This window comes from Stegastes partitus, unplaced genomic scaffold (genome assembly GCF_000690725.1).
Source record: "Stegastes partitus isolate 25-593 unplaced genomic scaffold, Stegastes_partitus-1.0.2 Scaffold907, whole genome shotgun sequence".
NCBI lineage: Eukaryota > Metazoa > Chordata > Actinopteri > Pomacentridae > Stegastes > Stegastes partitus.
Genome location: NW_007578638.1, coordinates 71,768 through 83,978, shown reverse-complemented (window position 1 = coordinate 83,978; position 12,211 = coordinate 71,768). Strand labels below are relative to the sequence as shown.

At 40.4% G+C, this 12,211-nt stretch overlaps 1 protein-coding gene across 1 annotated transcript; it reads right to left on the bottom strand.

The window, feature by feature from the left end:
* Positions 1 to 3,237: 3,237 nt before the first annotated feature.
* Positions 3,238 to 12,124, bottom strand: anxa4 (annexin A4). Its single transcript, XM_008293731.1, has 13 exons — positions 12,014 to 12,124; positions 10,224 to 10,273; positions 8,982 to 9,069; positions 8,203 to 8,297; positions 7,261 to 7,374; positions 6,628 to 6,718; positions 5,620 to 5,699; positions 5,236 to 5,292; positions 5,056 to 5,149; positions 4,738 to 4,833; positions 4,129 to 4,187; positions 3,712 to 3,834; positions 3,238 to 3,447 (listed from the first exon to the last, which is right to left on the bottom strand). Exons 2-13 carry the CDS (start codon positions 10,230 to 10,232, stop codon positions 3,391 to 3,393), a joined length of 963 nt encoding a protein of 320 aa, XP_008291953.1. The 5' UTR covers positions 10,233 to 10,273; positions 12,014 to 12,124; the 3' UTR covers positions 3,238 to 3,390.
* Between the last annotated feature and the right edge of the window lie 87 nt (positions 12,125 to 12,211).

Below are 12,211 nucleotides of genomic sequence, written 5' to 3'. Positions count from 1 at the left end.
GTCTTTAGTCTCTTTGCTTAGCCTTAGCCATGCTAAGCTAAGTAGCCCAGAGGATTGCTTAATTTCAAAGGGACAAATTGTTTTTTTTAATCCCCCAAAAAACAAGATACGTCTACAGTGATGCTAAAGGCTCAGTGAGGTTGTAGTGACAAAAGCTACAATGCTAGCTCATGTAAGCTCATAATGTTAGCATGCTAAAATTAGCTTATAAGCAGATCACTTAAAATGGACATCTACCATGCTTGTTGACATGACAAAATATACATATAAAAATACATTTAAATTAAATATAAAATGATTAATAGAGCAAACTTTTTACCAACTTTTTTTTCAAGTTTACTCTGGCCTGACACACTGATCAGCCATAGCATTAATGCTAACTAATACTTTTGTCCCTTCAGCCATCAGGTACTAATTTATTTCTGTCCTCCTGTAACACCTCATGTTATTTGAAATACTGCCAATTTGCACCTTATTGTAAGTTCTTACAATTTTTGCACATTTCCGTAAATACCAGCATTTTAGGCACCTTATTGCTATGTCTTTGATTAGCAGCATTTGCATGCACATTGTTCCTTTATCTATCTATTTGTATGTAACATGTGTGAGCTACTGGATACCTTGAATTTCCCCAAGATGATGAATAAAGCATCTATCTGTCTATCTAGCTGAACAACACTGATTAGAATAGAATAGAATATACTTTATTTATCCCAGACCCGGGAAATGTATACGCCACAGCAACATTCAAAAACATAGAAAGAACGTACAAGAAAACAACAATAATTAAGATTATCTTGTGACAGAGGCATGTGTTAAGAGGGAGTGTATCTTAAACAGAAAGTGAACAGAAAGTTCTTAAAGCTGATGTGTTGAAAACACATAAAATTGCCAAGCATAAGGATTTGAGCAACTTTGACAAGAGCCATGTTGTGATTGCCAGACAGCTGGGTCAGAATATGTCCAGCAGGTCTTCCATATGGTCCGGGGAAGGTCCGCCGATGAACTGGTGGTAGATTCATGAGTTTGAGGTTCACTGAAGTGCATGCAGCTCGATGGCACAGGGGAGCTACAGCAGCAGATATGAAATCTTAATGATGCTGCCTATGTGGCTGCGTAGGTGCAGAGCGGTCAGAGTTCCCATGATGACCCCTGTGCACTGCTGAAATACCGACAATCTGCACATGGTGGAAGATGGCCTGAGGATTTTCCTCTACATTATGTGCATTGCTGAGTATTTGCGTTGTTCACCTGGGAACGAGTCGGCAGCAGGATGCACGAAGGCAGGTGCAGTGTGATGCTCTGGGTGATGTTCAGCTGGTGGATGCTACTTTAACACCGACTGTCTGTCTATAAACGTCTGCAGCATCCTGTTGTGTTTCCATAGTCTCTGTCTTTATAGTGATAATAATCGTTGCACCCACATATGTCAACAGTCAGGGGGTTGATTGCACACCATGTATTAAGACGTCTTGTTTGCTGTAGACTGCTGGGCATTTTATTTCTGTTGCCATGGTAATATTTGCACGAGGGCGGCCAGAGTAGTTGTCCTCTGATCATAAGGTTCACGGTTTGATCTCCTGCCCCTCCACAGTCGAAGTGTCCTGGGGCAAGAACCCGAAGTTGCTCCCAATGGTAGGCAGCACCTTGCTTTGTCACCATTGGTGTTTGAATGTGTGGGTGAATGAGAAACATTGTGAAGCACTTTGGTATAAAAGCACTACGTAAGTGCAGCCCATTTACCAGTGTCTTCATTCACCTGTTCAGGATATTTAGGGATATTCACAAAGCTGTGAGAATGGAGATGACCAGACAATCTCCATGTGTGAGCTTTTGCTCAATCCTTGAGTTATAAAGTTCTGGTTCTTGTGTTTATTACACATACTACAGATTTTCTACATTATTTTTCTGTACGTCTCAAACCTAAGAGGTGTTTTTAATTTTAAAAATGAGTACTCAGGCAGTAACAGAATGAGATGCTTGACACAAAGACCGGTTGTCCTTGGTATTATCAGGAGTAGCTGAGTGGTTTCTCTGTGTACGGTCACGGATTTCTTTCGTCAACCGTATTTATATATGTCCTGTGGAATCATTCCCTTCCTAAATGGTCTTTTACAGTGTTTACTTTCATTAGCTCATGTTTTATGGCAGACGATGAAAAACCAAATCCTCTTTGTGTCTCGTGAACAGACCGAATAAACGAAGGTGCTTGTAAATGAGATTTATGTCGAACACAGTAAAACAGGTATTTTTTTAAAAACAGTTGGAAGGCATTTAATTTGATGTGCATGCAATGTTCCTCTATTAAAAAGTTAAAGATTTTAAATTATTTGTGCACTGGTGATCATAATTGCTGCGGAAAAAACAGGACAAAAACCTTGCTGAGATAATAATTCAGCCTTTCTGGGGCTCTCAGCAACTTCACAGTTGCCTTGAAAACCTCAGAAAATTTAGATCTGACTAAATGAGGTTTCCACCAGATGGCCACAGAGGGTGGCAGCCCCTCAGAGCAGGACACAAATGGATGCAGTTGTTCAGCTGTCTCATATGATGGCTGGCGAACAATTGATCTGATGAGGGTTTAGCGATGCTGTTTCCCGTTTACACCACACAGAGTGTGTGAAGGGCCTGAAGGGATTAATGTTTTGCTGTGAAGCCAGAGGTGGTTCTATATTAAAGCTTATAGATGGAAAAGATTGCAATCGATAGCAGGAGTACATGTTGTCCAAAGACAGTGGGAGAACAAGCTTTAAATTCTACATCACAGAAGTTTTAACGAGACACAAGAATTACGGATGAGACGTGTTTTGCAGCTCAGTCGTCTCTGATCAGCTTCATGGAGAGTTGTTTTGGTTCCACCTGGTGGTCACCTTGAGTACGTCGTTTCTCAGACACGCCGCTCTGAGACGGAGCGGTAACTTTGTATGAGCTATGCGACGTCCTCTTTAACCTGATTAGAGCACACTTTACTGCCTCCCAAATCAAGCTAGCGTCCTGTTAATGTAATTGAGTCAAATGATACAGGGCTGACTCAACAAATGAGCAACTGCGACCAATTAAACAAATGGACTCCACTCACCAGACAGCGATGAAAACGTTGCACTATGACAAGAGTGGGAGCTGGAGGCCAATAATACTCATCTATTATGTTTGTCGAGACGTGAGAAGCATATTTCTTTCTCTAATACCATTAATTACTCCTTAACGCGGGATCAATAAGGAAAGCGCAGACACGTGTAAAAGGTCACTGGTCTTTGGTTTAATTGGTTTTATAAACAGTAAAACAAGGCACTGTGTCCATCAGTGAAATGTTAAAGGAAGAGTTAAAAAGCCTGAAAGAAAGTGGCTTTCAGAACAAAAACGTAGCTGGATGTTGCTGAGATGATTCTGTTACTCGCCTCCACACAGCTCCAGCAGGATTTTGCGGTAGTCGCCGGATGTGTCTCCCTGAGCAGTGAGAGAAGGAACTGTGAGACTTCAAAAGACTGGCGTGGGGAATTACTGCGAACCACGTCACGAAACCAAACCGATAACTAACACTGTCACATTTTTACTCAGATCCAAGACGTGAAAAAACTGTAATTATTACCTACATAGACAGTACAATAAGGTTTAAGTTTCACCGCAGTTCAAAACTACACAGAATTGCTAATATTAAATTTTTTTTTTCTGACAACTACATTCACCGTCCCAGATTTTTTAGTGCCTCACCTTGATGAAGGAGTAGAGAGTCTTTCCATACATCTTCAGGAACTGAGCCTTAATGTCCAGCATGTCAATCTCTGCCCTGGCAACCATTATTCTGATGAGGATGGTATCTGTGGTGCCCAGGCCCTGTCAAGGAAAGGAAGACAATACAAACCAAAGAAGAACATGTATTAGACGTTGCTTCTGCTTGTTTGTAGAACATGCAGTAATGACAGTTAACAACAAGTCAACCAAATGAGAAGATGATACCAGTCATTGTTTTTATCGCTCAAAAAAAACCAAAAACAAAACATAAGCAGAATTAAAACTGTGTTTCTACCTACTGATATGACAATTTTATATGCAAAACATGAATAAATGACACACCTACGCACACAAATTAACATGTAGCAGCTACACATTACTGCATGAAGTATTTACCTTCATTGATTTGTATAATCGCTCTGCAAAGAAGGCTGGTTTGCTCCTTATGCATTTCACTGCAAAGCAGAAAACAAACAAGACAAAAATCTGTCATAGAAAAAATCTGAAATGCTTGTTTTTAAATTAGACCCCCTCTGAAACAGTTAACTCACACACTTCTGTGAGACAGTGTCAAGAACACCTGAGGGTACTAATATACTGTATAGTATGCCAGCAAAAAGTTTTAGTATGTCCAGTGCAATATGGTACAAACATTGTCCTACTGCAGTTGAATAATAGTTGAATTCTCATGTATCCTGACCCGGAACCCTTTACGTCACATATGTCACGGTGTCTCACATGAGTCTAAACAAGTACTGGGATTTTGGTGGCATCTTTAGTTCCAGGCACTTTAGTGTGTTTTTACATAAAACTTCATACAGACGACTTGGTAAACAAGCAGCAACTAGAGCAAAATCTATTTACTTTTTGCTTTTTCTCTAGAAAAGTTTAGTTTCCAGCTTTTTCTTTGTCACTGCTTATTTGAACTTGATTGTTAACAGCAAGGTTGAAGCTTTACAGAATGAATATATTTTTTGGAAGAAACAAGTCACTAAAGAGACAAACCTATGGCCAGAAAGACGTCCTCCAGACTGCCAGACATCTCCCTCTTAATGCTGTCCTCAATTGACCTTCCAGAAATCTTCTGATATTCCTCAAACACTGCAAAGAAATGCAATACGATTAACAGGGAGTACAGATGCTGATTGTAGTGGTCTGTTGTGTCGCAAACTCAAAGATCATGCCAGTGAGTGTTTGCTCATGAACCCGCCACAAGGGGTCAGTAAAACCCCTCACATGACGTCTGGTACATGACATACAGTATAATCGCATTATGACAAAAAACATGGATTTCTACTGATCCAATTGAATAGGAAGGAATACCTCGCAGCAGATGCTTTTGGTTCCTTACACAAAGCACTGTAAGGAATTTAACCTCGTCTGTGCCCCATCGAGCTTCACCGGCCTCGTAGATTTCCTACAATCACAAGCATTAAAAAATAAAAATTACATAAGGAGTCAAAGGTTCAGCACATCATTTCATCTCAACACCTAAACCTTTACCTTGGCATCCAGGACCGCCTGGGCCTCGTCCACGTTGTCGCTTTCATCCCGTCCAGCCTGCAGTGCAGAAGATACAGCAGCTCAGGATTGAGCAACATTTGACAAAAAAAACGGGAAAAAAAACTACACAACTGTTGTTTTTATTAAGAAGAAGTGACTCATCCTTCCTCTTCCCTGATGACACAGCAGTTTGACCCACAGCCGCTCTTGACATTTTACAATTTTTCAATTTTAAATTGATGTCAAGTACTCCTGAAACTTTCTAGTAAACACCAGGAAGCGAACGCTATCAGACGAATGCTTTTGTATCATCTACAATCACAGGCCATTAAAACATTAACATCAGCACAAGCTCGGAGAGGTTATGGGTCGATGTTTGCTCACCGTGAGTAAAGAGACCAAAACCCTCTGAAACATTCCAGATGTGTCCCCACACACAGCATCCTCCAGGTTCTTCTCATATTCTGCCATGAAAAAAAATGTGACAAAGAAATTCAGATATAAAGCATGTTTAGTCACTTATTGAACACTGTGGAGCAGAGATACACAGCCAATATGCAGCATGTGGCCACGGCTAAAAACGGCTGCATACACTGGCTTATGAAGTTTTAATGACTCGTGCTTTTAGCAACATAACGTCCACTTCAATATCAAACATACAGAGTTTCTGGCCAACGGATGAATATGAAATCAATATTCATTCTCCTTTAAAGCGGCTTTGTTCTCGCAAACTCCTGGGAAACTTATCTTGCTTTGTTTTTTCTACCCTTTGGTGCAAGCCTGTTAGTGTACAGTGTGGTTAAATAGAGTTTCTGACACTTTCATAAGTCCTCAGAGGGGAATAAAAAGCTTAGATTCTCTGCGATCCCTCCACTATGAGCAACCACATTCACATAATACTCAATGTCAAACAAAAAAAAAAATGTTTATTGTAGATTTAAGAAGCTGTAATCCAGACTTCCTATGAGATCCATAAAGACAAGAAAGTTTGAAATATGCATCTACAACCAAATACAGTTCCATTAATATCCATTGTGTTGTCATCTAAACTAACTATGCTGTTTAATCTGCACAAAACATGTAGGCGACACCACAAAGCTCTACTCCAAAGCAATTTATTAATATGTGCTAAAACTAGTATCGTTCCAACCGCAGAGGAACAAATAAGCAAACAACAAACTGCCACTTGGACAGCAGCAACGGCTTTTATGAATAATTTACGGCATCCACTGTTTTCTAATAATGGATGTCATTGCATCTCCAAACAAGAGCAGAGGCTCAGACGCTGCTACGCAATATCATATATCATACACCAGCCATAGGCCGCATTAGACACTGAGACATACTGTAACCTGATGTCAGAAATTCTATTCATAGAAGCGGCACAATTACCTTTCTTGTAGAACGCATTGATGGTTTTTATTTCAGCATTTGATCTCGAAGCGAGAATGTCGATGAGACATGCCTCTTCTGTTCCGGCCCCCTGTGAAAAGCCAGAAGTTAACATTGAGGGGAAAGGAGCTTAAAGGATAAGGCAGGCAGTATTCTATATTTTTTGGCAGTGTCAAAAAGAACAACTATAAAAAGAGCAAAGTCTAGTTTGTCTCGTGATGCTCTTTGATTTCCTTTGGCCTCAAGCACATTCTTTCCTATAAGTCCTAAAGACAAATCACGAGTAAAAACTATTTTCTGTTTTAAAATATTTCACAAAACCACTGGGCACTGTCATTTTAAGCAACTCAAAAAGAAGAAAGTAAGGATTATTTCAGCTGCACATTAACACACATTTGGAGGACTACAAATAAACTATGGTTCATTACATAAATAGAGTGATAGAAGAGTGTTTTTATTAGTTTATTTGCATCAATAGTGGTTTATGGTTTGAAGGAATAAACTATATTAGTTTAGCCACACAGACAATACTCCTCTGTTCATTGTTGAACCTTTTGTTGGGATTTAGGTAAATACACAACATCATTAGAAGTGTTTGGTAAAGACAAAACAAGTGATCTGAGGAACTCCGACCTTCATGGCAGTTCTCAGCTCGTAGGCATCGTACACAGGCGCCAGCATCAGCAGACCGAGAACGACGCTCCTGAAGTTCCCACTCAGCTCCGAGGACAGATCATCAGCCAGGTCCTGCAACAGGAGGGACGGGAACAGACGAATTAACGGGGAAACAGTCGCTCGTGGTGCTTCGAATAATTCATTACGAGGGCATCTGTAATGAGAGCTGATTCCCTTTGATGTTAAATTCAATTAAAGCGGCTTTGTGTTCAGGTTTCTGGTCCCAGCGGGCACGTGACTCGACAATCCCACATTCTAGCAGCGCTCGGGTCTCCGCTAGAGGGTGTGGTTTCTGGAAAATGTTTTTGCGAAGCCGTTCCACACAACTCGGCGATGTGACCGCATGTGGGTGTCGCCATGTGCAGCATGACTCACTCTTTCTGCTTTGCAAGGATTCCTCTCACAATCCTTCCCTGTGCTGTAGCTCCCTCAATGAACTTTCAGATAATCTTATTGATCTCTAACTGTACCCTGTTAGTGATTATCTCAGTGTCAACACAATAAGATTTCCCTGTATGGCAACATATTGATTCCCGTAATCATGACACAAAGACACACAGTTAGAGACAGCCCTGTGTGGGATCAGTTTGTGTTTATTTTATTGAGGGGTATCTTCCTCTTCCCAACAGATTACAAAGCTCTCTGTGTTTGTCTTTGTTAATAGTTAACTTGTATTTTATCAGCGCCGTGTTAGTACAACAAAACCCCGCCTAAAGTGAACAAAACGATGAGAGTACACAGTGGGACACATCCGCTGGTGCTGCCAGAAGTCTTCACATTCTTTTGCTATCCAGCTGCCATTATTATTCCTCTTCCTCTGCTTCATTCATGTTTATTTAAAAACCCCCTTTTCATCCACAAAAAGATCATGTTTTCTGCCTTCAAGCACAAACCTCTCACCTTTCCAACTATTTGTTTGTAGGCCTCTTTGATGCGCTGCCTCTGGGCGATAGTCCGGTGAGCTAGGACCTCGATGAGAGCTGCCTCATTCGTGCCTGGAAGAAATACCACAGTATTAAAACCCTAACCCCCATCAAACTTTAAATATGAGGATCAGATATCAATTTAGGAACAAGGGTTCAGCCATAAAATGTAGAATGAGGCGTCAGTGTTGCAACCCTGGAGATGATCCTAACACACAGCTGTTTGCCTCTGTTGGCATAGTAACCGTCTGTTTGCAATGGAGCTCAAACTGGAGTCAGGGGAAGGTGATTAGACCAGTAACCCCTAACAGCATCAACATTCTTCGCCATAAATGTGCTGACGGAGAGAAACACGTTATTGTTACACTCTCCTGAATGCTTGTTAGGAAGTACCTGTTTGAGGGTTTTATACCTGCCAGCATAGAGTCAGAACACTGCCACCCATAATGAGATTAGTTAAGTGCTGCTTCCTGCGTAATCAGCACTGACGAGATTCTTCTTCCCTCCATATCGAAGGCTTTACAATGCAATGTGTAAAAGTGAGGCAAAGTACAAGGACAGAGAATGAATGGGCAGTGAAAAGAGAGGACTCGAAGCTGCCATGACAACATCGAACGCTGCAATTAGTTCTCAAACTTTCCTGCAGAGGAAAGGAGAGACTGAAGAGTTTTCTTTTTCCATGGAAGCCTAACTGTAATGACACCGTCCAATATATCTTTAGCTAATGATGGCTTCTGGATGGAAGGGGTCACTCACCAGCTCCCTTCATGGCTTCTCGAAGCTTCTGGACATCTGCCTCTGCGTTAAAGCCAGCCGCCTCAGTCACTGTTCCGCGGTTTCCAATCTGGTCGGAAATCACAAAATTAGAACCTCTCACCTTTTAAACAGACATAAATAAGCAGACACGTAGCTTTAGGGAATGGGCTGCTCCTTATTTACTGTTTATAACATATGTGATAACACCGACTTTGGAAAAACATTTTAACATTAATCAGTTAATTACATGCTAGCTTTATTAGCATCATAACTAGATTAAAAGCCTTTTGGTTCCACTTTCAGAAAAATAGAAAACATTTAACTTACATCTCCTATTTCAAAAAACTATTTTAAATGTCAGAGATTCAGATGCAATTTGTTTTAGAGGCTCTCACGACACACCTTTATTAGTAGAATACTTTAATGATAAGGTAGAGACATTAGTTGACCTCATATCAGTGATGGATTTCTTAATTGGCCAATATAATGTCATTTTGAGATAAGTGTCTAATTACCAGGCGCCCGGCTAACCAGGGCTTTGCTAGGTTGTTCTGTATGTTTAAAAATAGCGCTATACTTTGAAAAACAGGTGCTCGAGCAGAACAAACACGTGGTAGATGTTGAAATTAGCAACTGTAGGGAGAGAATTAGCGTTATTAGATGAGCCAAGATATGTATCCAGAAACAGCAGCGAGGCAAGATGTTCATTCAAGTTCAGCAACTTTTTGTCTTTTCATTATGATTATTACTAAGTTTTCGGATTTATCAGATGCAAAAACAACAACATAACAGCTCCATCATATGTCAACCATCTCAATATATCCGAATAGCCACTGAGCACCCATATCTGTTGGCCACTACATCATATTTATAATGACCCAAAGGCCTTTTTTCACTATCAGGGTCAGTACTGTAACAGTTTATTTAGGCTAATCTGCTGACACTTAGATTTACCTGCGTGAAACACATCATGAGTAACATAAAGAAGAAATGAAAATGTAAAAATAATATTAATCTAAATAGTTCTGCACATTTTGTGTTGACGTTTAGTACCATATGAACATAAAAACTGATTTATTTATTACAAAAGCTATAGAATATTTTATCTTTACCATGTGATTACAGTTCCATTCATTCTTGCCCACTGTCTAGTGTAGCAAGTCTCTACTGGTGATGCAAATATATGTAAAAGCTTTGACTGAATGATGCACAGGTGGAACTGCAGCAACAAGGTAAACTTACTGCTGCCATTGTGAGACGAGTGTTGATTTCCAAACTGGAGGTCCAGAAAGCTACAAAAGAGCAAACAGAAAACATTTGGATATCAATAACTCAAAGGCCAGTGGAAGAAGAAAGGAAGCACAGAGGCAGTAAACTGTTTCAGGTTTGAACGTGACCCTCGTTAACCTCTGATCAATATTGAATGCAGTTCATCATCTTAGAAAAGGTTTCCATCACACACCCACGTGGTCACGGGCTCTCCTGTGTCCCACATCTGTGTCGGCGCCGAGGAAACTAATCTCATTAAGCTTGTGTTTGTTTCGACACACCTGTAATTGCTCCACAGAGAGGGGAGGTAGAGTCTCCCCCCCCGTCTGTAAGGATCAACTGACACACCGATGTGCCCATCATAGATGTGTTAAAGTCCTCTCAGTCATCTATTTAGTTTATAAGCTCAGACAGATGTCCACAGTCCAGATGTGATTACTGGACAAGACTTCCTTCCATTTATTACCAAGCACATTAAAGGTTTGTATTTCTAATCAGACGAAAACTGGACTCCTGTCCTGAAGAAGAGACATTTATTAATCACACATAGGTGGCCTGAACTACGTACGCAGGAAACAACCACACCTATAGTGGTCTGTGATGTAAATACAGAGAATGTCATTCCTACACACACACATACAGCACACACGCCCAAAGACACACACACACAGACAGAGATTTCATTCAGTATGTACAGCCACTGCTTGGACAAATTTAATCCTGTTGGTAAATCACAAATCAGAATCTGTTCCATTGTGAATTAGGTTGTCAGATACACGCATATTTGACTTGGGGTTTGGTGCATAACAGAGAATATTGACAAGTAGAAATTTAACCCTATTCGGGACTTTTGGGGTCTTTTGGACCCCAGGCCATTAGGCTGAGGTGACAGGTATTGTTTTTTTTAAATATAAAAATAGGGACATTTGTCATGCATTTGGAACCAAAAGTATGTCAACTTATCAGAAAATTTATTGAACATAGTATAAAAATCTATAATGAATACCAACAAATATTTTGCACATATTCTTTCTTGGGGACCAGAAAGACCTTCTACATATGTCAACATGAAAGTCCAGAAAAGGGTTAAAAGAAGGATCAAAGATTAAAACTTTAAAAAGCAAAAGTGCAGCAAATCCAAACTATTATAACTGTCATAAAAAAAAATAAAAAATAAAAAACAAATCAGATTCTTTGCATGTGAAAACTTGCTTGGCAATTAAAAAAAGTTTCTGATTCTAAACAGTTGGCATCCACATTTACATAACCAAATTAACAGCTTAAAAAAAAAAACAGCAAAAATTGTACATTTTAAATGCCTGGAGTTATACACTACAGGAAACCAAACCTGCCAGTATATGACACATCCTGATCATATCGTTCTCCTGTTGGTCAGAATGAAACTTCATGCTGTTATTCTTTAAGGGCACATGATTGGATCGCAAACCTCTAACGTCAGCGAATTTACTGGGAATTGAATTGAGCAACAGCACTTTGGGGTAATTATAAAACAAAGGCTGGAAAAGCGAGACCTGTACCTCCTAACTATAAGTCTATGGAGCCAAGTCTGAACTATAATGTTTAAAAGCAAAGAAAATGACTTGTCGAAAGTGATTCAGGAAGCAGAACTAGTAACAGTTCACTTGGCATGAAGTTAGCGGGCACACCCAGCAGACATGAGCAGCGACCGCCTCAGTCTGAGCTCACCTCAGACTAAAGTCACGCCGCAAAACAACTCAAATACACAATAAATGACAGCTTACCTGTCCTGAAGAGTTTCTACGCAGAGTTTCTTCTACTGTAGAGCCAAGAAGACGGAAGAACGTCTTTGCAGAGGGCAAAGCTTCTAACCACCAGCTGGACGCACGTCCCACCCACTCGGATGCAAATATTTACAGGGTCCTCCTCTCGCGTGCACGTACGAGCACGCTCACGAGTCACTGCTGCATTCACGGAACATC

Coding starts and splice junctions, on each gene's coding strand:
- anxa4 (XM_008293731.1), bottom strand. Junction 5,700..6,627: donor CAATGCGTTCTACAAGAAAG/GTAATTGTGCCG, acceptor TTTTCATGGCAG/AATATGAGAAGAACCTGGAG. Junction 5,293..5,619: donor TTTTGGTCTCTTTACTCACG/GTGAGCAAACAT, acceptor TCTGCACTGCAG/GCTGGACGGGATGAAAGCGA.